This window comes from Nesoenas mayeri (genome assembly GCF_963082525.1).
Source record: "Nesoenas mayeri genome assembly, chromosome: 4".
Classification (NCBI taxonomy): domain Eukaryota; kingdom Metazoa; phylum Chordata; class Aves; order Columbiformes; family Columbidae; genus Nesoenas; species Nesoenas mayeri.
In genome coordinates, this window is record NC_137540.1 from 2,537,143 (window position 1) to 2,565,115 (window position 27,973).

At 40.9% G+C, this 27,973-nt stretch overlaps 1 protein-coding gene across 1 annotated transcript; it reads right to left on the reverse strand.

Annotated features, from left to right (window-relative positions):
* Window positions 1–930: 930 nt before the first annotated feature.
* MMRN1 (multimerin 1) lies at window positions 931–27,973 on the reverse strand (the record flags this gene model as incomplete). The annotated part of the gene is made up of 8 exons (XM_080344200.1): window positions 27,443–27,973; window positions 16,511–16,630; window positions 14,481–14,587; window positions 9,189–9,287; window positions 8,495–8,668; window positions 5,222–7,201; window positions 2,476–2,622; window positions 931–1,352 (listed from the first exon to the last, which is right to left on the reverse strand). The coding sequence occupies exons 1-8, from the start codon at window positions 27,961–27,963 to the stop codon at window positions 931–933; spliced, it is 3,570 nt and encodes a 1,189-aa protein (XP_080200326.1). The 5' UTR covers window positions 27,964–27,973.

Genomic DNA, 27,973 nt, shown 5'->3' on the forward strand with positions numbered 1-27,973 from the left:
AATCATAGAGTTCTAGAGCTCCAACTTAGAAAGGACTACTAGAATTACCGTATAATCTTGTGTATTACTTAAGCAAAACTTCACATGCTAAAATCCATGTGAAGCCAATATAACCACAGAATCAATGTCCTGAGTTGGAATGGACCCACAAGGCTCATCAAGTCCAACTCCTGTCCCCGAGCAACCACGTTTGCTCAAAAAACATATCACACCTAAGGAGATGTTGCTTCAACATATTCAACTCCACCAAATCCATTATAATGTTTTTCCCCTGACTGATAAAATTCAACATGTTATTTCTAATCTGAATATATCAACATACAGGTTCTAAATAGTTCCTCTTGGGTTTTTCTAAATAAAAACCCAGTATGTTATCGTACTGGTTACATAAAAAATCATTAATCAATTAAATACTGACATATAAAGGCTTGTGGTGGATAACATCAAGTAAAATGAAAAAGAAATGTATTTTCTTCCAGACAGAATATGTACACATGATTACCGCTTGATAGAATAAAACCCCGCATCTGGCTCATCAAAATCTATCCATCACCTTTGGTGCGTATTTGGGTTGGAAAGGAATGATCAACACCAGCTCTGATTTATCTTGAGAACTGATTCTTACCTACCATTTCTAAGTATGTTCATGCAATAAATGTAGAACATCATCAGCTTCATGCTTCCAGTCATGCTTATAGAGCTAAGATGCTTCTTTTTCCCCCATTCCAAGCCTGGGGGCTCTCTTGGCAGTTGTCTACTCAGCTACAATCAAGCGACTTCTTGCAGAACTAGAACTTCAAATGCCACCACACTCGTTACTCTGAGAAACTTAATGCTGCTAAAGAAATGAAGTATTTAAAGGCAAAGACAAATTCACATGCAGGTTGCTGTTTACTATATTTACTACTGTTTACTACATTTAGGACTGGCTTAGGTACGATACAACAAGTAACCACTAAATGTAGTTACTGGTGGATACTTGGCTGGTATGGAGCCAGTTGCCAGTCTGAGCCAGACTTCCTGACCATAATTTAACTCTAATAACGCATTTCCAGCAATTACTCTGTCAGTGTACTTGTTACTATTAATATTCTCAGCCTGGAAAGTGAGTTTGTCTACTCCATCAACGACCAGATAGCCTGAGGCACGTGGACTAAATGATTCAATGGTATATTCAAAAACATAGACCCCCAGATATGGAACGTGGAACTTCCCGGTTGCTGGGGCAAATGAAGCTCCGTAGTTGACATCTAGATTATTAAATTTGATGGTTCCTGGAGTTGTCATTCCATATGTATGAGAGGCAAAAAAAGCCACCATTGGTGCATATCTGTACGATCCTCTTGAAAAATCTGGAAAGGAATAAACAACAATTTCAAGTCACGTTACGTTGTATAAAGGCAGTTTGGGCCTGCCAGAAGATAACAAGCAGCTTTTCTAAAGTCACATCATCCAGTAGCTTGAGCAACTGAAATACAGCATTTCTGCAAAAACACGGAGATTTTCTGTATTTCATAAAGAGCAGTTTCCTTCACAATTAGTGCTAGGTGTATCCACAAAAGAACAATCTTAGAAACAGCAGGGGAACTTATGTTTGTCTATACTACATTATCATTACAGGAGCTGCTATTTTTCTTTGCTTTCTTTCTCACCCTGTCCCCACCATGAAGTTTTTGCCACCCCAGGATGTCTTTCATTGTTCATCTGTGTGTGCTGAAGCCAGAATTTTCTCCACAAACCTTAGACAAACACTGGGAAGGTTTAGCTCTCCTGATGTGAAATGAAGGAAGGAAAGTATATGTTTTCCTCTTCCAGCAGAGCCCGCACGCTATGATTCCCTGCCACTGGACAAATTATTTTATTCACTATTCATATGCTGTCATGAGTGAGAATCAGCCAAATGGCTGCTGAAAGCTGCATATAATTCACATTCCATGTGGCCTGGATGTAAATTATTTTTATTTCTGAAGTGAATAAGCAGAGTTTCCACTTTTATTTTAAAACATCTTTCAAGGACTGCATCCTTTGCTGGTGAAAATCACAGACATGCCTAAAATGACTCCTTGAGGCCATAGTCCCACAAATTATGGTAGCTACAGGTATTTATAGTGCATTTATGGCTGTGCTGAAGCTGGTATTCCCCAATGATGTGATTTTACACCCCAGCTCGAAATCCGCGATGTCGTGTTCAGTATATCTCCTGCACACCCTCCCACCCCGCACAGCTGAGCTTTCCAGCCACTATGGCTGGTCCCAGCCCAATTTCATCCCATTGCCTGCTTATATTAAAGAAAAAGATTATGAGTCACCCATGGGAATTGATGTCTTCAGTACCAAAGCACAGGCCACTACCTCTTGAGCTGGCACTCATTAAAGTGAAATGTGAGACCTTTGATTGGCAAATGCTCTCTAACGAGGCCCTGGGGCAGAGGCCCCATACTGCTACTATATTGCACTACTAAATTCTTGACTTACCAACACTCAGAGAGTTGTCGTCCACCAGCTTTGTACTGCAATTGACTCCTCCGAAAGGGTGGCGACAAGCACAAATGAAACCCTGTCTGTCGTTGATGCAGGTTCCTCCATTCTGGCACGGGGCACTGACACAAGCCGAGTATTGCTCTGCGATAGAGAGGGAAGAAAACCAGCCACCTCAGTTGCAATGCCATTACAGCAGCACTTCCCGAGTGTTCAGTATTTCAGAAAGCTTCTTTGTCCATTTGTAAAGACATTGGAATTTCTGCTCAGACCGTGTATGAAGGCCAAATTGAGATCCCATCCAGGCTGTTCAGACCCTTTGCTAGTCCAGCCTCCCTCTTTGCATACCCCCAGCTAACCTCCAAGATACAGAATTACCTATAAATGCTGAGTTCTGCTTGTCTCAGGGGTTCTAGTACATGTAGTAAGATGAGAGATATTAGAAATCTGACTTATTTGGAGCATTTCACTAACAAACATCATGAAAACCATAAAAAGCTCGAGATATCTGTCCAAATGTGATTGTACAGTCCAAGAGACTCTTACCTCCAAAATATCAACCTTTCCTTGCTCATTTCTTCCCTCCTGTCCTCCTTTGTTTAATGACCTCCCTCCCTGTAACATGAGTGTAAAGCCAGCAAATCCTGGATACAGCCAAGCATTAGAAAATAAAAGAAACAGTTCTGTTCCTGCTGGTTCAGGCAAATCTGTCCCTTGGTTTGGTTTCACTAGTACAGGGTGCTCTTTTTGGACAGAGCACACCAAAGCACAGATTTTGGTCCTGTTGGTGTAGAGGTCGGGCTGGCCTATCTATGAGATGACTCACCCAGATGTGTCACAAATACTACAGGACAGTCTGGCTGCTGGTGATGAAAGACCTTAAATGCTATCCAAACCACTCCCAGTACTTGTTCTTGCCCATAAATAACTCAATTCCAGGATATCTACTGAGATTCTAATAAAAATTTGTAAAAATTTCATATTGCAAGCTATGCAAATTATATCAAAGAGGCATTTTGTAGAGCACCTCCCCATGTATGAACTGGTGAGATCACATCCAGCTGTGACAGAAATCTGTCAGTCCAATATCACTGAGCTCTGAGACAGTAGCTACGGAGTGTAATCATATAATGTGTTGTCATAGCAGTTTGGGGGGAAGAACATTCAGGCCACATTAAAAATTAAACATTGCTATGAAAAATTCTGAACACAAAGCATTCTCAAGCCATACATTTTTCCTTCCTCTTGCTTTGGTCAAATACAAATACCTTTCAGGTGATTAACCTTTTCTTGGCCAGGCACTGTGAGCAGAGCTCTGGAAAGAGAACTCCACACAGTCCTGTGATAGTAAAGCCAGACTGGTGGGTGTGAACCGAAAAAACCCTTTTATGAAAGGGTCTGCTTATTGACAGTGAAATGCTGAAGTGGATCTTCACATCAATATTCCAATAATGTCCATAGTGACCTTCAGATTTGCACCCAGCCATTTCACAGGCTGCAAACCATCTCTATAAGAAATTTTAGTTCGGCGAGCAGAGCGCTGAAGCACATTGTGCAGCGCCACTTGAATTTCCAATGGTGGAGCCTATATACTTGAAAACACAACAGTAATTTTCACAGAAAACAATGTCCATCCCATAATGACTGAAATAAAGCAATTTAGGACTGTCATGACTGGGGTCACAGCACAGGCAACTGGACATGAGGAAATAACGTTTTTCCTCAGATAACAGTTTTGCTGCACACTTAATTGAAGTTATTTTTCACTCGTATTTACCCAGCATTGACATATTTACCAAGTATGAAAGGAAAGCAGAAAAGGAAGGAAAACAGCTGATTGTGCTGACTGTATCGTATTCCCAAAACACAAGAGCTTTGTTTAAGAACACGGCAGCCTCTCTGCTAATTGGCCTCTCCTTATCATAAACAAGAAGGACATCCAAGAAACAGGAAAAAGATCACAAAAAGGGAAATGATATTGAGATTGAGACTAGTGTTTTAAATTGGTGAGTAAAAGGAAGTTTATAAGTCAAATTAAAGGCTAAAATTACAGCTGTGAGTAGCAAAGAATAAAGTGAATGTAGTTGCTATTTACATCCAGTATGGCAGGAGTGCGGAGAGCCAGTTAATGCTGAGTTTTGCTGCTCTTCAGGAGGGGAAGCAGCCAGAAGCTCTTTTGGGAAATAGCCTTCCACTGCTGTACAAACATCTTCAAACTAATCATGAGCTCTGTCAGGATCTACTGGGGTGTTGCTTAGAAGCAAATCAAATATTTAGCAATGTAATGGTCTCCTTATGGAAAGAAGTGACTCCAGTGGGTCAATTTGGTAATGTCTGAGCAGGAAATAACTTAACAACATTTTCTCAATATTTAGTTATCAATAACTGTCTCTCTGGAAGCCCCGGGAGATTTTGCCTAAACTGTCAGGTGTGTTCGAAAGGTCAGGTTCTCAGATGAGTGTGTGTGCATGCACATGTGTCTTAAACTGATCAGATGTGAATTTATTAAGGAAAATGAAATGGAGCTTCTAGATGCCTTTGTGCAGAGTCTCCTCACAAGGAAAAGAAATTCTCTTGTAAGGAAAAAACCCAAGTAACCTCAGGTTCCCCTGAAATGCTCTTTATGGCAGACTGAGGACTTGTTATTCACCCTCAGCCAACCTCTGCCACCTCAGCTCATCACAATGGTTACATACACCTTTATTACAAACCACCTCATTTTTAGTAGAGTAAAATGCACTACCTGAATCTATAGCATTATCCACATTTCTCTGACTTCGGCTTGCAAGGCTCATGGTGACATTTGCTGCTCCTTTTTTCACTGGGGCTGATTTCTTTAAAACTGGTTTCACTTGCTTCTGAGATTTGGTGATGTTATTCATTGCACTTGCCACCGATATGTCAACGTGCTGGGTTAAATTTGTCAAGATAGTTCCTGCTTTTATTTCAAGCACAGATTCAACGAGCTCTTGGAGGCCTCTCTGCAGCAGGGGGATATCTGGCTGAGCAAGTTTAATTAGCACAGGTATACTGGCGTTCACTTTTTGGATGCTGCTATTGGTTTCCTGACACAGCCCCCAGGCCTCGTGAGCCGTCTTGTTCACAACTGGAATGGTGTTTGAGAAGCGGATCGACTTGGCTTCCAGGGCCTTGATCCTGGAATTGAGCGTCTGGAGCTGAAGTGAGACCATTTGTTCTTTCTCTGTCGAGGCGGCTTTGTTTTTCTTCAGTGAGACACAGTTGTTTGCCAAAAACTTAGAGATTTTCGACTCCACATTCAGAAGACGAACCTCATGGTCCTTGGCTTCCTCCAGAGAGTCCAATAGTTTTTCTTCCAGGCGGCCGATATCTTGTTGTTGATTGTCCACTTTCAACGATGTATCATTTAAAATAGAGAAAAGTCTTCTGAAATTGTGAAGGATAATTTTGTCAGACTCATCATATGGAAGATCAGAAAGGGACGGCACTACTTGTGAAGTGAATTCATGCTTGTTCCTAAGGAGCAGCGTCTGGAGGGATTCATTCAGCTGTTGGAACTGGGGAATGAAAGCCAGGAGGCTGCCCAGTTTCTCAGCTCTGCCACAGCAAACTTGAGTTTCATTTCTTAGAACATGCAGCGTATCTTTCAGTGCGTAGTTATCTCGAATAGAATCAATAGCGCTGTTTAGTACTATCATGGTCTTGTTTAATCCATCCTCTATTTCCATGGAGCATTCATTAACACGGCTCTCAAACAGCTCCTGATAAGCCTGAGATTCATTTTTAAGTCCTTCCTGAGTTTTGGAAAGTTCCTCAATTACAGAACTCATTCTGTTAATAGAAGTAGTGAGGTTTTCAAGCTTCTCGTTGATTTCTTCAGCTTTGATTTGTTGTTCATATTCTGAAGTCAAACTAAAAGGTACCCCTTGTTCAATCAGGGGTTGCAGGATCTCCATGTCATAGCACAAATCATTAATTTGTTCATTCATTTTGTCCACCTTATTGTCCAATGGAAGGAGCAGGTCAGAGAGACTTTTGTTTAGGACAAGCATGTTCTCCTGGGTTGCTGCCAGCTGCGTTTGGAAATCCCTTCTGCTCTCTGACAACATGTCATCGCAGACTCCCAGAACAGAGTCTCTCTGAATTTCCAGTGCAACGCTGAGATTGCTGATCTTGCTGTCTTGGACTCTTAAGTCATCATAGATCTGCAGCACCATCATGCCGTGTTTCTTTACTGTCTCGTGCAGTGTGACCATGTACTCTGTAACGTTGGACTCTGTGACTTTATCTGCTGAAGGGATGTCCTGGCTTGAAGACCGTTCAGCTGCTAACAGTTGTTTGTGAGCATCTTTCATTTCAGTGAGAGTCCTGTTTAAAGATTCATAATAAATGGCACTTCTTGACTGTTGATGCTGCAAGTTATCTTCCAAGGATGTCTGTTTTTCCTGTAAAGCTTTCATAGGCTTGTCACAAGTGAGGGTCATTTTCTCTTTCATCTGTACCATATGGCTCTTCAACTCCAGAATGTTAAGTTTTGTTGGCCCACTGTCTATCTCCTGAGCAAATTTTTGTTGGGTTTCATTCAGATGCTTGACGGATTCTTTTGTATTTTCAAGGTCCTCTGACAAACTAGACATAGTCTTAAAAATCTGAGCCATGTTCTCTTGCATTTCATCTTGAAATACTTTAAAGTGTTCCCTGACAATGCCTTTGATTAGTTCATTAATACTTCTGGATTTGAGACCTTTGGGAAAAAGGAGAAATATGGAAAAAATCAAACCAATTGTGTTAGCAATATCTTTTTCCACAGTGGGAGCAAATACAGTGCTGTACAGAAGTGAAACAGATGTCCCTGCCCCAATTTACCCATCCATAGAGCAAAATCTAAACCCAAGGAATGCAGAGGATGGCTAATAGTGTCTGACAACTCATCCCTGCACATTTTAATTAACACAGGATGCAGCAAAACACCTCATGGAATAGCATGAAAATGACAGCTAGAACAAGTGGAATACTAAAAAGAGCGAAGAGAAAGCAAAAGGGAAATAGGATATATTCAAAGAGAAATGAAATGTATGCCCAAGGGTCAAGAATGCCATCTAGCAATACGTTGAGAGGTGAAAGCAGGTCACTGAATGAGATGGGATAAATGTGATCCAGGGTAGGAGAGAGCCATCTAGCATGCAACAAGAGCAACTCAGGAGACGGACGAGGACTGAAAATACAATAAATAGGACAATACTTGGTAAATTCAAGAGAGATACACAAGCATTTATTATTTCATTTAGTTTTATCTCCATGGAAGGAGCTCTAGTTCCCTCTTTCTATTTTTAAACAATAGAAAAGTCTTTTGGATTCCAAAGTGTGAAACACAAACACCTTGGGGAAAACCCTTGAAAAATGAGGAAACCATTGCATATCAAAGAAATGAATGCTTCGGCCCCAATCTGTTTGTTAAGCACCATTTGCATTAATAGTTGAGTAACAAACAGATGTTGTGGCAGAGTCACAAAGAATAGATGTGCAATTCTACTGGTGAGGGCCTGCCTGGCCTCCTGATCTCTGGCCGTGTTCTTCTCATCTGCTGACCATGAATACAGAATATGAGCAGGTGCAGGTTATTCAGCAGGACATTTGCCATGTTATAAATACAACCACCATGGAAATCCTTATACATTTCCCCTGCATATGTGAATTATGTACTAAAGGATATTACTTGGACTTAGTAGCAAAGTGAATACTGCCTCCCTTAGCAGCTGTGAGATAAAGAAACAAAACATATAAGAATATTTGCAGAAGCTCTAATTAACTGAAAATGCTTTGATAGTGACTTAAGTTACTATGTAGACAATGTAAATTTTTTTGTCACTATAAAAGACACCATAACAAATGTCAAAAGAAACAAATCCTTCTACTATGAAATGAAACTAAAAAAATGTTGAACAATAGAATAGGCAAGTCTATTCATGGTTTTAGCATTTCTTTTTTTCTGCCACCTTTAACTGGGTGAGTGATTACATTCATTTATTTTTCCTACCTTTTAGGAAAGACTGGAAGTCTCTGCCCTTATCTTCATTGATTTTGCCTTCCAGAGACGAAAGCATCTTGCTCACATCATTCATCGCAGCCGCAATGTTGTCAACCTTCTTCTGTAGGAAAGTCAGTTTCATCTCCTGGCTGCTAATCTTCTCATTCAGTTTTTGTGTAAGTCCTTGGTCAGAAAACAAAATGAGAAGAAAAAAATAGCATTAAAACATTGTAACAGGGAACAAAAGAATGTGTCATTAACTTCAGAGACATTAGCTGAAAGCCAGGTGAAAAGTTCCTGAATTTTTAGTCTTGCGTGAATCAATTAACATCACTCCATCTTCTTTTATGACCAATGCTGGTCTACATTACTCCTAGATTGGGCTTGGGGTTATTTTGGCTGTGTGGTTTTTTTTTTCCTTTTAATTCATCTATTCTACTTGATAATATAACAGTTTAAATATTTTTATGCAGCATGACTTTCCTGTTTTCAGTTCAGCCACAGGACACTCTATAAATGCTGAGCCACTGGTGCCTGTGCATTCCATTTCTTTTGCCTATCAGAGAATCATACTGCTGGAAACCAACAGTTGGTGCAGGTGCCTCCAGCAGACATGGACTTTTCTCAGCTTGTTTTTGCAGTGCTCTCAGTGAGTCACATAGTGAGTGATGGGCTGGAGGTGACTGTCATTCCAACAGCTGACCTGGCTCACCGGGGTCCTGAGCAGCTCCCGCTGTCCTCTCACCCACAGTTGTGCTGCTTTCAGCCTGGTTGCTGTGCATAAGTGACCCTTGTTCTTGAGCTGAAAGAGGGAGAAAAAGGAAAGGATGTGAGTGAAACAGTGAGCATGGCAATCAGGATTCCACAACAATTGCTTTCACTAATCTACACCAACTTTACCAAAGCCTCATCATCTGCAGTGATTTTTGGTGTCTCCTTAGTCCACATGGTGTGGGACCACAGTGAAGAAGCCAGTGAACCGCTTTAGAAATGACTTTGAGACTGACGGTGGTTGGTGTTACCACTGAAATGTCAAAACCTGCCCTATAACAAACAGACCTTTGAAATCTCCGGGGCTAAATATTCTAGAGGAACATTTTAAATCAATATAAAACATCAGTACAAGGACAATGCAAAGATTGTCGACTGTAAAATTAAAGTTTTTTTAAAGCTACAAAATTAGTCGGCTTTGTTGAAACAGATTTTTGACAGATAACACAAATCTTCAACCATGGAAATTTCCTCACTAAAGGCAGTTGTGATATTATATTGTTGCAGCACCTACAAAGTAAAAACTATTTCAAAACATAATCAAATTGCAACAAATGTCATCTGAGATTTGCAACTGGTACATACATTAAAAAAAACTTCACGAAGCTGATAAGTTTCTAAATATTTTCTCTGGCCGTGGCAGATGAGATTTTCTATGCTTGTTTTACACCTCAGCCCAAAGATCCCAAAGCAATTTGCAAAAAGCTAGATATTATTATCATTTCAGTAATACAGTTGAGGAAACAGAGTTCCAGAAAAGTCAAGTACCTTGACTCACAAAAAGTACTGAACAACCCATGGAGCTGGGAACTGAACTCAAATTTCCACCTTCCCGACTCATTTCTCTAACCATTAGGCTTAACTGTGTTGCTTTCATTTCATTATTGTTTAAAATAACGAAATACATACAAAGTAGATTGTAAACTTGCTGGTCTAAACTCATACCAATTTTTATGTGCTTCCTCAGTTCATGAAGCATTTTGAAGCCGACATTGTTCCAGCTGGAACACATCTACAGATTGCCTTTTATATAGCTCTGATGGGATTGCCAATCTTCAGTACAGCACAAGCAGAATAACTTGGGTATGGTGACATTATTTTCCAGCTCAAATACTAAAAACTAGTCCGGCCATAATATGAGTTTCCAAGGAAACACGATAAAATGCTGAATTGAGAAATCCCCTATGTTTCATTAGCCTCTTGGCATTATATATGAGCATCAATAGGTTACATTTAAGGATGATATAAGGTGTCTGAGTCTGTAAATTAAGCAGTGGGATGTAAGAATTAGGGCAGGAACTCAAAAGAAATTATCGTACGGACTGAAAGTTTAATAGAAATTATTGAAATTAGCTGATAAGAAATACAAAATCCTCAAATAGTCATAATTTCAATAGCTTCTGTTATCTTTCTGTGGCATGGTTATTGACAGGAGTTAAATACTTGCATTCAGCCGAATTCATTACACAGGATTTATCGGGCTGTGATGTGATGATATTATCTATGACAAGGGAGTCAGTTACTTGCCCATGATAAAGACCCACTGATCGATGTCCTTTTATTCTTTCATTTACCGATCTTTCTGTTGCTCTAAATGTATTCACTGCTAATGTTACTGCTATGGACACCAGACTTTTTCTTTTAATACCATCCATCTTATCCCTTCCAATTTTATTCACTTTTAGACTTTCAAGGATATATATTTATTGCTGTGTGCCTGCTTACTAATGCTTTAAACTGCTCAGATAACTGAAGCCCTGTAAGAAACAGGACACAATATTACTCTGCTGGAGCAAACGTGTAACGGAGCGAGGCAACAGTGCATCATAGTGCTTCTAAAAGCAGCAAGGACTGCAGCCACAAAACTCACCCAGAGACACCACCTCATATTGTACAGTTATTACATTTCATCACTGTAAGGAAAGGCAGCATTAGAAACTCAGGGTTTTCATTTGTGAAACAAATTCAAAGGAGTCATTTGCAATATATATTCTCCTATATCATCTTTCCATTGCGGCTCCATCCTTTTCCAAAGGAGCTACTCTGACACATCATATGGTGATCAAGCCTTATGTGCTCCGTGGTCCCACACCTGAGATTCCCCATCCCAGATGCTGAAAGGCAGCAGATGTGATGGGAGCACCAGGCAAACTCCAATACATAAACTCCTTAGGCTGGAAAGAGCCATCAAATGATTTTTGTTTGAGACCTTTACAAATTGGAAAGGTTGTGATCTGTTTAAGCTAAAAACATAAAATATAAACTAAAAATCTGACTTCTAGACCCACCTTATAGTGCCATTTACAATAAGAAAGCAACACCAACAAGGAAAAATAATTTAAAAAAAGCAGCATTTCAAAATGCTGAGCAATAAGGAACAATTCCAGCTTCCCAAAGAGCTTCAGCACTTCTGAATATCAGGTGACACACATAGGAATCAAACATTAGGCTCCTATCATTGAATATATTAACCTAGATGTATAATTTATTGTCCCATGTATTTTTAAACACAGGGTGCAAAATGATTTCAAGGAATATTAAAAATATGGAAATTGTGTCTTTTTCTCCCAATATATTTTTGATGAAGTGGGAGTTGCTGAAGGGGAATCCCTGCGGGGAGTTGGGGAGTTTCCACCTCATTCCCCATGTTCCAAGGTGAATGAATCGCTACCTTTTGTGTGTGCAGCTCACCCCACGCAGAGCAGCGCGCTGGCTACTGTGCAGAACATTTTACAGCCATCTGCTGGAGAAATGACATCGCTGCTGTGCAGGAGAATTCAGCACTAACAATGGTTGTGGCACTGTCAGCAACTCTGAAACCAGCGCTTTGCTCTCAACCGCAGCCAGGGACAGCAGAAACTCATTCATACACGGTAAGTCATCTGAGCCTCACTCCTCAGTAAAGGTGAATTCAAACACAGCATGATCAACATTTGAACCTTCTAGCTCTTGAAATCGCTCACGACACATAATAGAGTGTTCAAGGACCATATGTGCATGAGCAAATAAGGGTTTCTTCCCCTCAGACGTTGCTACACGCATGTTGTTTTCTCCAGCTTCAGGGTGAAAAGTTAAAAAAAAGCTGCATGTAGTAAAAATCATGCAATGAACGTGGCAACTCAGAAATTACAAGCCCTTTCATTTTAGTGGTTTTGCTCCCAGTTAAGCATTAGATATTCCCAACCCCCCCAAAAAAAATTATGATCTATTTGTTGAATTCTCTATAGTGCATTGTTTCCTGAGACTTGTGAGAAGTTCCATATACATATTTCCCTTCTTAAAAAGTTTCTTGTTAAGTTGCATTGCCCATGCTGGACTAGGATCCATGTCTTAACCAATTCAGTCATGTGTTGCCACATGGGAGGTAAAGTCAGAAACAGTGACCTGAACACATGTCTTATCAGAGGCTCTTCTGTCTCACTCACCACACATTACCTTGAGAGCAGTTACAAGGAGACCACCAAATACAGGTTACAGATGTCTAGTAATAACTATCAGATGGTGACAAGCGTTTCCTCCTGCCCAGACCGTGAGACTGAAATAGCTGTGCATGATTTCACTTGGTTTGAGGGAGATGCTAAACCAGAAGGTGTTTTGAATTAGCATTTGCTACAGGCAACCCACATCACACTACCAGTGCCTTCCCAGGATCTAAAACATATTGCAGAATTCCCCAGTTCCCTTGGCACAGAAACCCTTCAATAGTGGTTCTGTTGTTGAGCAGATCAAGTGCGGAGAGGCCAAGCAGAGGGCTTAGCAGCTCTGGGGACCTCCAGTCAGAGCTTACACCATCTCTCCCCACCTCATTGGAGTAATAAAGTGCCTGAGGACAACGCTGTCGGGCTCCCGACTGTTCAAGTTCATTAGCTGACGTCCCTTCATGGGAATTGAATAATCCAGGCAGGGCTCGTGCTGGTGGTCTGCTCCTCATGGGAGGCAGCATTCCAGAAGCACAGAAGAAGAGCCTTTCTAACATAACACCTTTCATCCCAATCTCTTTAAGCACTTCTACAAGCGTTAATTAATTAAATATCCCAGTGCCCCCCGTGAGATAAGTGTCATCTCAATTTTCTAGATGGGTAAACGTGGGTATGCAGATTAGAAGTGGCTGCCCCAAGTTATTTAGCAAGCCAGAAGAGGTTTGAAAATAGAACCCAGGAGATGTAATTTCAAACCCGCTCCTGTAACGCTTGACAACACTTTCCTTTATTCTTATTTCTACACAGATGCCACTACAAATTGAGTTATACAGCTATTTTTTCCTGGTCAGTGCTTCCCTGTTGTTTTGATGCCATTTCATTTCCATCAAGTGCAGCCTTACCCTTCAATAAGCATTTTTAATGTATTTTTGCTAATGTTTGCATTTTTTAAAAGCGAATCTTTAAGACGTCTGATCCATGCTCACTGGACAGCCTGGCCGACTGTGTCCTATGTTAATATCTGACTCCATGCTCAGCTGCACAGGGAGAATTCTGTGCCTGCTGAGGCTCTGGCTCTTCAGCATTGAAATCTCCCTCCTGGATGTGAGTAACAGTGATTTCTCTTCATTCCTCTACATTAATTTTTAATCACAGTCTCTACTTTACCGCTGCTGATTGAATTCCCTACCACATCTAATGGCCTTTCTTGTAATATTCATTCATTTAAAATATGAATGCTGATGCCAGATATTATTTTTCAAGGGCAGCTTGTTTAAGGCCAGTAGGAAAGAAAAATCTGTAATACAGATGTTAAACTACAGTATGTTGCCATATGTTTGATCACCAGGGCAGAGATAAAACACTATTTTAGGAAAAAAAGAGGAGGGGGGGCACAATTATACAGGGATCCTGTAATACCCAGCAAAATTCAGTTACTGTTGAAACAAACAAAAGTCCTACTCAATTCAGAGGGAAACAAAGTTGATCGCTTATTTAATTGTGTCTAAAATATACTCTTAGAGACTGAAACTGAAAGCCAGAAGAGTCATAGTGCTGTAGATGAACTTTACAACAAGTATTTGATAGAGGACCTGGATTTAATATCCCCAGCATTGCAATACTCCATAACTAAAAGGTCAAAAGTAGAGACACACTGAGTGCAAACTCCATAGTTTAGAAAAACTGAATAAGGCTGAGGATTTTATGAGGTTTATTTGGAGTGGAAGAGAGGAAAGGACATTCTGCTTGGCTGCTCTGACAGTTCAGGTGCAGGGAATGGACAATATCCCAAACATCTCGCTCACCTCTGGGCTGGCAGCTCTGCCCGCTGTATCCAGGACAGCACCTCCACTCCAGCCGTGTCACTATTTTGTGTTTGATTCTGTATGCTTGTTGTGTGCTCGTCTGGGACCTGGAAAACAAGAACATTTTAAGCCTATTTTCGGTGGCCAAACAGGAGTTGAACCATACGTGTGTAACTACATTATGTTATCTTACATGTCAAATGTATCCTCTCATTAACTGCTTGAATCTGAAAGTGAAGCCTAATTAGGGTTTGGTGTTTCAGTAGCAATCACAGCTTTAATATTGAAGCCTTCAGATCATCTGCATGGATTTTAAAGGGAACTGACTGCCGTCTGTTTAGTGCTGTCAGACTTCTTCACTAAATATCTCACTCAGGAGTCAAATACTGCTAACTTTTATGGAAGATATTGCAATTCCTATCTGTTAAACTGGACAGAGCGAGCCAGAAATACGATAGCTAAATACTGTTTTATTTGAGAACGGTGAAAAAAAGCATTCACAACTAATTCATGCCACGTCAGTTCACTTTCAGCTTTTCATTCTGATTATTTTAAACGAGATTATACAAGCATTAATCTGATAAAGCATGAAAATTTCCACTCTGGAAGTAGATGTAAGGAGGGTATGGGTATGTAATTGTGATACCTCAGCTATTACCGTTACAGTACATAAGTGCAGAGGCAGCAGCAGGTTTACCTCTGTGTTCCAACACATTCTGCATGTCCTGGCTACCCCCACACCTCCTCTTAGCTTTCTTAACCTCAGACAAGCCAGTTTACAATGAACACAGTGCAGCAGGGCACACAGGAGAAAATAACAACAAGGCTACTTGCCTCTTTTAGTACATTAAATACAAAGTTTGAATAAAAAAGAATATCACACAGTTCATGAAGAACACCTCAAATCTCAGAAAATACAATGATAAAAAGGTTAGAGAATTGGTTTGGACTCAAAATCCCTGTCTAAATCATTCCAGAAAGGTGGGAAAATTTGAAGATTGTCAAGCCAAAAAACGTTCTCCCAATGAATTAAAAAATGCCACCTTATTTTGCATGGTAGTTAATCTTGTCACCCCTTCACAGGGGATGTAATATTATATATATTAAAATTCATAGCAGCTGGCAGTAGCTTTACATGTGTCCCCAGCCAGCTTTGCCTCTGAGAAATGGCTTTTTTCAGCAGCAAGAACTCAATAAAGATTAAGGTGAACGGAAATCAAGAGAGTTCTCAGTTCCTTTGCTGTGTGGATGGTCTTATTTTATGATAAAACTACCTTATTCTGCATTAGCATAATCCATTCCTGAAAGCCCTCATAAAAAATAATGAAGTGTCCATGACAAGAGTTAATGGGGAATAGCTATTTCAAAAATAAGTCTCCACATAGGCAAGCCACAGAAATGCATGTAGTAGACAATTATTTTACAGCACAAGGAGTTATTTTTGCTACAAAACCAGAAACCAGAGTTATTGTGAATCTTCTAGATTGCATTAGGGGAAAAAATGGCAACATTTCAACCACAGGACCCATTCCACAGTTTTGCAAACCCTCAACTATAGTTCTATCACCAAATCCTAACAACCCTCTATTCCCAGTGTCGTCTCGGAGCTCGAAGCGCGTTCTGCTGTACCACCTAGAGGACAATTCTCACAACACTCCCACTGATGTGTAAGAGCCTTTTGAAATTCTCCAATGGAAAAATGTGTTACAAACTCTGTTTTGCTTGTGCTGTTTCAGTTTGTGATTTTCCAGACCCATGCATTAAAACTCAGTTTCATTTACTATTGAAATCTAATGTTTGGAGAGTCAGGCACCCAAAGCACAATCTGAATATGTTGAACAGAGAAGTTGTTTACAAGTTTTATTCCTAAGTTCGGTGTCTGACCAAAGCTGTGCTAGACATAAATACCCAATAGAGACATAATTAAAAAAACCAGATTTATACCTCTCATTTATGCCTTTTGCTCCAACAAACTTTTACACCTGGTGATAAAGCATTCACAAATACTTATTGTTCCTATTTCTACACACCTCTGGGCACAGGATCCAAGCTGCCATGTGCAAGGCTTTGCTCTGGCTGAGGAGAAGGTTTCCAGGTTGTCCACCACCACTGTGGGCAGGAGGCTGGTGTGGACATAGGCACACCAGTTCCTGGAACAAACAGAAGCGAAACGTAATTCAAAGTACAAATATAATTTTCCGCAATATTATGATATATGATACTTAAAGAGGAAAGTTCAACCCATCATTTAGGGATAGGACTAAGGGATGAAAATTCAGTTTGGCTTCTCTCAGACTGCCAGTGCAGTCTTAGTCTTGGTGTTTCAGCTGCCCATTCACAACCTAGAAAACAGTCAGTAATTTCTCCATCTCTACATATATTTATATTGCAAATCTGATTTTTTCTTTGAAAGCGTTTGTGGATCACCAAGCATGAAGAAGCTCTTCTAGACTGTAGTAAGACAGGTCTTAAAATACACCTGTATTTCAGATTATAGAAACTGTTTATCCAGAATTCAAGGGATTGTTTAGTAATGATTTTAACCACATGTAACTTTCATGTTATGGGTAAAGATTTCTACTCTTCTTCCCTTTCCCTAGAAATGTGGAGCATACCTGTAGACTGCTCTGCAGGAGAAAGAAAAGGGGGGGAGATCAATATGGTATTTCCAGAAACATAAATTGTGCCAGATTGGGAAATCTGGGAAGCCAGAAGGATTTTAAGAAGCAGTTAAATGATTTCACAAAAGAACATGCTGTGGGGTTTGTTTGTTTTGTTGTTGTAGTGTGTGGGGGATTAAACATAAAGTTGTAGCTATAACCTCTGTCTCCAAGTCTCCAAGCTGCAGCCTGGAAGGCATCCTGAAAAATATATTATTGCATTTCTGCCAATGGAACAAATGTATACTTGGTCCAGTATTTTTTTGCCCTCTAACTTAATACAGCCTTTCTTCAGGTCATATATTATTCCCTTACCCATGCTGAAACACCTTTCATTTTTGACTTGGCAAGTTAGTGACAAGACATTTTTTCAGTTGTATGGCAGCTGAATTTGCAAGTACTTCCAAACCAGTATTTGTATATGAGAACGCGGGTCATGTTTTGCTGCTAACCTTTGCTTCCAGTTGTCCTAGTACTCTTAGTGTCTCATAATTCAGTAAGGAAATATATATTTACATTACCCAGCTGGCCCTGAAATCAGTGTCTTGCTATGGGTTCCTTGCAATAGAAATCAAAAATGGAACAGATTAGTTCCATTTACTTAATTGGCATTAGTACAGATACACACTGCTTCAAACAAGAATAACAGCAAAAAACACACAATAATATCAGTATCTATCCTTAAATGATGGCTTTTGTTTTCAGCGATCCTACCAGTGCACTCCCAGCACATTCAGTGGTGTTTCACTTGGAAAATGATTCCTGAGCAAACAGCAGGATAACCAGGGAGTGAGATGCTGAGTGAGGCCAACAGACTGAACCTCTCTGTATGTCTATTGCCAGTATCATATTGTGGTGCTCCCCCACACAACACGCATTGTTTAATTGATGAATAATGTGCTTCATAGAAAATGGTTTTTTATCAGTTCTCTTTGATCCAGTTTTGCTCATTCAGTCCCCAGTTCCTTGAGAATTTTCATTAGGATAATATTTCTTTTTAATTGGGTATAAAAAGGCTGTGTGTTTTGTTTGATGCTTCTTTTATATTCTGTCTCCTCTAGCTATAGCCTTTTGTCTGTGTGTGTAAATTAGAGACTCCATTAATAAATATTTACTAAAGATTAAATGCAGCTTTCAACCATAAGCTTTAAAAATTAGATACTCATCGCACAACCTCTGTGGAAGCCAGGAGCAACTCTATGCAAGCTGGAGACACATAAAATTGGCAGAATCAAAAGGAAATTGAAGTCTTTTGAGTTTTACAGAGAAGTTACTTACACCACCCCTCCGGTTGGGGCATACGGATCCTTTACAGTCTCCTGTAGGCTGAGAACATTGAGTCAAGCAGTTGTAACTGAATCATAATTATAAGGAGAATGAGCTCAAGCCTGAGTTTAAATGGAACCCATGGGGGTGGGTGGATGTTTTAGGTGGGGTTGCTCAGGGTCATCAAGATTCGTTAGGTTGCCCATGGCCCTACCACTGAGCTCCTTTCTTCACTATGGACATGAGATCTCTTCCAATTCCCAGCTGTAGTGAGGGTTCTGCATTCATACCCACCATTAAAACATGGTTTTTCCTCTGAAGTGCAGCACGGAGATTTAAAAGCAAAGTCTCTCAGCATGTGGTTGGGTACTGAACACAGGGGTCTGGTCAGGAGGTGTTCTGACTGAGCACTGAGGTTTGCTCATGATTTGCTTGTGGTTTAAGCTTAGTATAGACATATAAATGTCTAAATTCCTGAGTAATCCTTAGCAATTAACTGATGGCAAATAAAATCTGATCAGAAGACATGTGAAGTGATAACACCACCTTAAGGAGTTGTGCAGCACCACAGCTCTTTTACAGTTGCAAGTTGGCTGTCTGGAAAGTGAGGCGCTAAGAACTAACACCTTGGGTATAGCTGGATGCTGAGCTTACCACCTCTGCAACCCCACAGCTCAAGTATAGGAGTCCAGTTTAAAAATCTAGGGCCTGTGGTGAGGTTAGGATTTGAGCTCCTGGCTGCCTTGCTTGTGCTCTACCCTCACATGCACACCCAAGAGCTCACCAGAGAAATGGATTCAGCAGAAGACATATGGCAATGTTGGCAGTGTTGACCTTTTCTGCAGTGTATACCATTGGGGTATAATTTTTGGTAATTGAATTCCAATTTACATCTGAGCAAACATGTTCAATGAAAAGATAAAACAATGAAAACAGGCATAAGAAGCGGTTGTAAAATACATGAAAGCTCTGGAGTACAGAGAGTTTGGTTACCAAAAAAATCTACTTTTTAAAATTCATGACATAAATCCACTAATTATCATTATTATTGAGCGTGGCCAGCTTCAAGGTAACAGCTCTTGGAACCTTCCCATTTGGAGATGACCTCCAAAGGAAAACATGGTACAATACAACACAAATGTATCAGTTAAGGACTGCTCTTGATTTTTAAAGGAAGTCTGAACTCGGTCTCTGGTCTATACCATAAATTTAACTCAACTCGAGCAGATTGTTTCTATCTAAAATATTTAACTCATTCTTAAGCTACACGAGTGCAATGTCTGAAGCTGTGGTTCTCACGTGGCCCAGCAATCTTTGATCAGGCTAAATTGGAGGAAATATTCTCAGCAAAAGAGCCCCTGGTGTGACTCATAATTAGATTTATGCTACCAATGAAATAAGCTCATTAGGAGATGTTAAGAATGTAAATATAATTTCAAAATCAAATTGTCTGAAAAAATGTAGATTTGGAAATAGAAGCCGAAGCGTGGCGGAAGAACGATGACAGGCTGTGTTAACGCAAAGGCAGAACAGAAGACAACTGATTTGCATAACAGGGCTTTAAACCTGAAAATCCTCTTTACCCTCCATAGAATAATATATTCCAGATCAGCAACACAGGCTTCTAACATGTAGATTTTGTTGAGAGCTGCAGGAGCCTGGCGTTTCTTTTTCATCAAGCCTGATTTCAATCAGAAAAGCTGCATTTAAAAACAAAACAAAATCCTTGCAACATACAAGAGAAACCCAGCCTAGAGGGAGCGGTGCAAGTCCCCGACTGGCACAAAGCCCGTGTGACAGATTTCATCCTCCTCTTGCGTGTATTGGCCAGGAGACCTCACTGGGGGCAAGACATGGGACAGCACCTGGGAGTCCTCAGGACTTTGAAACAGGCTCTTTGTGATATTTGCAGAGTATCTCCAGCTCGAATCAAAATACTGCTACCCCAACTCCACATCAAAGGCGGTTCAACCCTATCTGGGAAGCAGAGCATGGTATGAAGAGAAGCATTTGTTTCTTTTGCAGTAAGTGTGCCCTGGGTCTGCTGGGGTTTGTGGCCATTGCAAATCCCAACTCCTGAGTAGCTAATGGGCCGTGGAGCAAAGCACCTGGTAGGGCATCAGTGGGACCCAAATGGTGCCTTTAAGCCCTTCTTTAGCTTTTGGGATCCTACACATCCCATACAGCTTATTTAGATCTGCCATTAATACCCTCTTGGAAAAGTTTTCTTCTCTTGTGCTTATACCAGTCCTGTTTATTTTTTTCCCATGAAGTGTTTCTTCATTTGCACAATTGGCCAGAAAATAGAAAGGATGCAGCATATGAAATAGAAGTGGTTTCAAGGCAGTTATAAGCAAGGACTGCCCAGACTGTGTCCATGGCAAGGAGCCCAGTGCCTCGTCTATGTGAGTATGTACCAATAATATGTGTTTCCCTCAGTTTACATTCTGAGAATGTGAGAAAAATTACCATAGTGCTTCCCTGTATTCAGCTGACTCGTCCTCAGCGATGTGCATCAGTCTCACGATATGAAGGTTTATATATGGTGGGAATTACTGAGCAACATCTTGCAACTTCAAAGGGATGTGATTTGCAGCAAAAAGCATCTTCCCCAGGTACATAATGAAACCACAAAGCCTACCGAAGCCTGCCCTGTCATGCACAGCTGGGAGATGAATAGCAGGTAATGTCTCAGTAGTTATTTATTTATTCTTGTTTAAGCTTTCATAAGAAACAAATACGGTTTCTCAAGTCACTGTGCAGATTTCTGAGGCTGGACTTGACTTTATGTGACAAAACCCACTCCGTTTGGTTTTAAGTACCTGTATAATAAGCATGTGGTCTTACACACACCCCTGGCTCCCGATTCAGGGGCCGTGTGCCTGTGATACTGAGAAGTCAGCAAAAAGGCCCTTTAACACTGTTTTAAAGTGTTAAAAAGCAGGCACTTTTATTACAGCCGTGCTGGACGCTCAGAGGATTGCTCCTCTAATCGAGTGTGCATGTGATTTGCACTTCATGGTATTTATTACATATACCTATTGTGTATTCATGTGTCTCTACCGCTTAGTTATTGTATTAAATTATTTCCATAACCAGGCCCTTCACCAGCAGTCCATCTTTGCTATTCCAGAGTCTTCATCAAGGGTCTCTAGTGGTCTCTGGTGGTCTTTGCAGCAGGAAAACCGGTGTGCCCCCCGGCTCTCAGCTTCTTGACCTGAATTTTTGAGCATGAATATGGTGGTTTCGTGCTGCCGGGCGGGGCCGGCAGGTGGCGGCCGTTGCCCATGATTTTGTGCCGGATTTTTGCAGCCCTGGCTGTACAGACAGACAGCGGGACGGGATTCTGCACAGCAGCTCCGTGCCGAGCGATCTGCGGGCTCTGGGCGACTGCGAGTTGAATATGAGCCAACAGTGGCCCCGGAGCCAAGAGAGACCCGTGTCCTGGTGCATGTGAGGCAGCCTCACCTGGAGCATTCACTGTGTGCAGGGCTGGGGACACAGGATAAATAAGATATTAGGCTACTGGAGGGTGTGCAGAAGAGGCTACAAAGATGGTGAAGGGTTTGGAGGGGAAGCCGTATGAAGAGCGGCTGAAGTCCCTGGGTTTGTTCAGCCTGGAGAAGAGGAGACTGAGAGGAGAACTCATCATGGTTGCAGCTTCCTCACAAGGAGAAGCACAGGCACCAATTTCTTCTCTTAAGTGACCAGTGACAGAACCCAGGGAATGGCAGGAACATGTGCCAGGGAGGGTCAGTTGGACTTGAGGAAAAGGTTCTTCACCCAGAGGTGCTGGACACTGAACAGGCTCCCCAGGGAGGTGTCATGGCCCCAACCTGAGAGTGTTCAAGAGGAGACTGGACAATGTCCTCAGACACACGGTGTGACCTGTGGGGTGTCCTGTGCAGGGACTGCTTACTGTTCAAGTTATCTGGTCTGTGACAGGATTGTTGTGAATACATTTGCAATGGCATTGTTTCCTTCAGCAGGCTTTGAATGTGTCCTCTTGATACCCGATGTCGCTGAAAAGTGAAGCACTATTTACACTAACATCAAAAAAGTATAATTTTCTTAGCGTGATAGAGTGGGTGGAAGTTTGGGTGGCTGCCCTTCCACAGCCCATTCCCCCTGTGAACTGTTCTTCAGGTATGTCACCAAGAAGAAAACAAATACCAAACTTGCCAGCTATACAGTATCAGGTGTACCTGTATGTGGTCTCTTCCATGTGCTCGTAAGCACAGATCCTGGTCAGTAATCCTAAAGCCATGCACAACGGGAACACCAGTGGCAGCCAGGCCACAAAGGTTATAGATTTCATTTTGCCCCTTTCATGTTATATCTGAAAATGAGTTATTTCTTTATCCGTGAGTAAATTAGATTACCTGACTTTTAATAGAAATGCTATTGAATCAGCTCAGTGGAACATCACTGAATCATGAAAATGAGATTATTGTGTTGCTGAAGGAATACAAAAGGATTCCAAGCTGAGGCCATTGTTAAAGCCTGTGCATGGCTTGGTGATTGTGCCTCATTCACATTGTATGCACTTTACTGGAATTTCACAGAACAGTTTATGAGCTACTTATCTCTATTCTACACCTGTTTTCCTTTTGTATTGTCCTTTACACCTCAGCAAATGTGATGCAGAAAGATGCTACGAGCATCTGGAGCCAGTAGATGCCTTGTAAGGAGAGGCTGAGGGACCAGGGCTTGCTTTCTTTTTCTTTTTCTTTTTCTTTTTCCTTTTCTTTTTCTTTTTCTTTTTCTTTTTCTTTTTCTTTTTCTTTTTCTTTTTCTTTTTCTTTTTCTTTTTCTTTCTCTTTCTCTTTCTCTTTCTCTTTCTCTTTCTCTTTCTCTTTTTCTTTTTCTTTTTCTTTTTCTTTTTCTTTCTTCCTTTCTTCCTTTCTTCCTTTCTTTCTTCCTTTCTTCCTTTCTTTCTTCCTTCCTTCCTTTCTTTCTTCCTTCCTTCCTTCTTCTTCCTTCCTTCCTCCCTTCCTTCCTTTTTCTTCCTTCCTTCCTCCCTTCCTCTCTTCCTTTCCTCCTTCCCTTCTTTCCTTCCTCCCTTTTTTCCTTCTTCCCTTCTTTCTTTCCTTCTTCCCTTCCTCCCTTCCTTCCATTTTTCCCAGAGAAGAACAGACTATATGCCCTGAATTTTGGGTTGTATAAAAGCACATTGCTGTGATATATTTTCAGCTTGCTTTAAACAACCTGTCAACTCCGGATGAGGAGAGATAATGTTGATTGGCACGATGTAAACACTCAGATTATAAGGAGAGAAAGCACCCTCACAAGATTTTTTTTCTATTGCATGGGAGATGGTATTTTAGTGTCAGTGATGTCCTTTGAACTCCACTGGGTGACTGCAAAAACCCCTCACTTTTTGATACTAGTGATACAGTAAATTTTGTATCTTTAAATTAACATAATTCACCTATCAAAAATACAAACTCTAGTTCAAAAAGAAATTATAAACTTGAACCAATATGCAATGGAATACAGTAAGTGATGGTAAATATATTATGGGATATGTTTGTAGTCCTGAGAGGCAGCTGACTTGTTTACCCTGAAGGATTAGGTGGGGGCAGTCACACCATTGGTTTAATGTGTTTTTTTCAGGACCCGGGGTCCTGACATTTTGTCCTGTCTGTTACAAAACACAAGTTCTACTCTCCCCATTCGTTTCCTTGTTTTGTGTACCCAGTGCTGAAGCCTTGGCCTGTGAACAGCCCCTTTGTCTCATCCAAGTTTCTATTTGCTGTTGTGACCGATTATGTGTCCTACCTGTGCTGCAAAAATTAATTCACAATTTCCACTTATCTCTTTGCCAATCTATTTTGGCATTTTAACAGTTGTCTTGTTGTAAACCAGATCAGCTCTTTCATACCGTATCTCCCTCTCTGTGCTCAGAGCCCTTCAAAATAATCAAACTTTCCTACGGGTAGAATTTAAGACTTTTGAGAAGATACCCATTAATCTGCTTTGAGAATCATCCAGTAAAGTACATTTCAAGACCCAGACAAACTGCCCTTTAAAATGGTCTTAATTCTGCATTTTTCCCTCTGGAATATACATTTATTTTTCATCATCTAATTGACCCAGAGTCTGAAATTCATTGAGGTAGTTCTGGTCTAGTTGACTGCCAATGCTTCTCAGATGACCTTTGGTGGTGCTGGTTTTCCCTGATTTGTTAGTTCTTTTACAATCTGCAGCAAAGGGGCTTGCAGTATGTCAGTGACGGCTTCTCCACTTGGAGAAACACTGACCAAAAGAAATAAGAACTTTTATAAGTGACAAAATGAAAATGATAAAAACAAAGATCCATCCCAGTTCCAGGGGTGAATGTTGTTCTTCAGTCTGTTCATAGCATTGTTTTGAGCAGCTTCTCTTTTCTTATTTAGCTTCTTTAAATGGTTAAATGCCCTGCCACTTGCTTTGTACCTCATTTGGCACTTATTCATGCAGACCTATATCTTTATGCTGTCACTGCTTCATTTCTTAGGGGGCTCTTGAACAAAAAGGATCTGAGCCAAAGCCCACGAAATTCAAGGCGATTTTCCACCCCGTCCCAAGCTTTTCCTCACGATCTATGGTGTTATTTACCAGGAGTGTAATACAGAAGTGTAAAACACTTGTATTTAAATACTCTTTGGACAGTTAGATTTTCTTGGTACCACGCCACATGCATCATTATTGAAGTGCATAATTGCATAGTGAATACTAGAGCTTGGGTGAGCTGTTTGCTTTGGTCTTTAGGACTGCCACGGGAATAGCACAGCATTTGGCACGTGTAGGAAAATTAGATTGTGGGTTTACAGCCAAGCGTCAGAAGTACATTCAAGATGCTGCTGGCCAAGAGGGGCTCATTGCAAAGGTCTTCTGCATGGCTGGAATACAACACTGTGAGGGCAAAGCAAATGCTTCTTGTCAAACGTCCTCTGACAGCCACCAAGGCAGCTGAAGTGGCAGCGTCAGAGGTTCCTCCTTCCAGGTCACAGTGAATATACCTAGTGAGGTAGAAACCTAAGCCATGCATGACTTTATGTATTGTAAATGCACACTGATGCAAAATGGTAAGAAATTGATTTGAGAATTGTTCTCTCTGCTCCATTAAAAAGTGACATAATCAAAAGTGACTGTGAACCTTGCATTAACTAGGCAGTTAAATCAGGTTTCTACGTGTCTTGTGTATTTGAGCCATCTGCTGAGCTTAACCATTCAATTTCATTTGTCAGTACACTAGAAATCCTATGAAGCTGATACAGGCAAAAGCTATTTCCAGGGAGAAATGCAGAGGTTTGGTCGTGAGAATGAAATATTCCAGCACTGCTACCACCCATGACAGCAAATCTGTCCCCACTGCTGACTGAACTAAACCCTTCTGTGCTATGTGATAAACCACTGTCACTCACCACTACCCAAGGCAATGACAGGGGAAGGCTATGAAGGCCCTCACTATTAATGATAACTGTAAAATATCTAATATACAAATACTAAGAGAAGAGAGTAATGTAGACCCATCCAACAATCTGGAGATAGCGTGGCTAATTTACAGCCTGAATGAATGTCTCAAGTATTCAGGAGCTGCCTTGAATAGTCATTACTAAAACTGGATCTGGAATGGTAGGATGAGCATCCTAGCCTTGGGACTCCACCTCAGACTTGCTCCATAGCACCAATGTTGTTTAAGCTGTTTTATGCAGTGAAATGCTGCAATTGTCTCTCTCCACAGGCTAAAAAAATGTGTCTGTCATGAACTCAATTGAAAGGAATATATCATCAGTTTTCTTCTTTGACATCGAATTGGTGTGCACATTTAACATCACTGAACTTTGGAAAAACCTTCTCTGCTACTGAAGCACAGCTCTAGTGTTCCAGTATTGCTTTATTCATTGATATGGATAACATGAAAATTTGAAAATAGGTAGAAATAAAAGTGAAGTGACTTGCTGAAATCACAGGCCAGGTCAGTGGCAAAACTGGAAGAAAAGCTCAAAACATGTGCTGATAGTAAAACCACTTGTATGTGGTAGGAAGACAGAGCTTGTAACCGTTGTGTATGTTCCACAGCCGGTTGCTTCTCAACGACTGATGAAATAAGGTGCTAAGCAAGACAAGATTTGGTTATTTTGCCTCTCTGCAGTTGCAGCCGCATCCCATTGTGATAAGTGAAATATACGACCTTGTTCACCAGACTGAGTTTTTGCTTTCTATATTTTTATCTTATGTAAAAGGTAGAAAAAAATACCACTCTTCATAAATACTATGGAAAACAACCAATTCTTTGTGTCTTCCATTTTCTGTCAGTATCTGAATACATATAAGCAATTAAGTGAACATTGCAGCATCCCCAAAGTCCGTATTGGCATCCCCATTGAGAACTGAGGACATTGAGGAACAAAGAAAATAATTGAGTGTTCCAGAGATATAAAACCAGACAGTACATTTTTATATACTATGCAATGTGTAGCTATTGTCTGTTAAGTTATAACATACAGTTCCCAATGCACATTCACCTGTAACGCCACTTTTCATAAGTTTCTATCACAGAATAAAGTGCTTCAGATTGTCAGACATTGGTGCCTTTTGTACACTTAATTGCTTGTGTTTTCAATTTAGTGGAGAGGTTTATGGGCATTATCATTTTTAATAGATTCCAAATGAAAAAGTGCATTTGCAATTTCTTTTACCCACAAGAGAAAAAAAAAAACCCAAACCAAAAGAAGTTTACTGTGCATGGAACAGGGAGACATCTATTGTAGTCATTCCCCATCCATGTAGGGACATTCCTGTTGGTTTTGAGATAATAACCCTGAGGAATAAAATATTGCAGCATTTACTCTGTTACAAATATATGGTTTTGAGTGAGTAAATGCAGCAGGTTTGTCACCTCGCTTGTTTTAGATGGTCTTCTTTAAGCTCAGAAAATATTTTTACTGATATTCCTAGGACTTTTGCCAGTTATTTCAGTGAGAACAGGAAAACAACCATTCCTAAGCAATACATAGGAGACAAGAAAAAATAAGTAACTTTCCTTACTTTCCTCTGGTAGTTTCAAAGCCAGACGGTTTGGAGGTGGCATCCTGCTGGGTGCTGGTGGTCCCAGTGCTGAGGGATGATTCCTTGGGAGATCTGTTCCCCGTAGCTGGATCCTGCCTTGTGGTGGCATCTTGCTGGAGCAGGACCTGTTTGGCATCGCTCTCTAGAGATGTCCCTTCGCTGCTCCACGAGCTTCCCATCTTATCTTTGTCAGAGCCACCACCGCTGTGTCCATTTGTCTGGCTTGCAGGGGTAGAGGTGGTAGGATCGGAGGGTTTTTTCACCGCTTTCATTACCATAGTATTGCCTGAGGATGCAAAAGCAGGTCCCTGCGAGACATTCACTTGGGCAGCCTGGATCTCAGGATGGGGTGACCCTGCAATTGTAGTCAGAGATGGAGTTGAGTCACTTGTCTGGGTTTCACCACCCTGGCCCGTGGTCCAGAGCTTTCCCGGAGTATTAAATCCAGCGTTGCCACTCTGCAAATGCCATAGAAGTAGCAAGAAGATGATCTCCTTCATACTGCTGGTT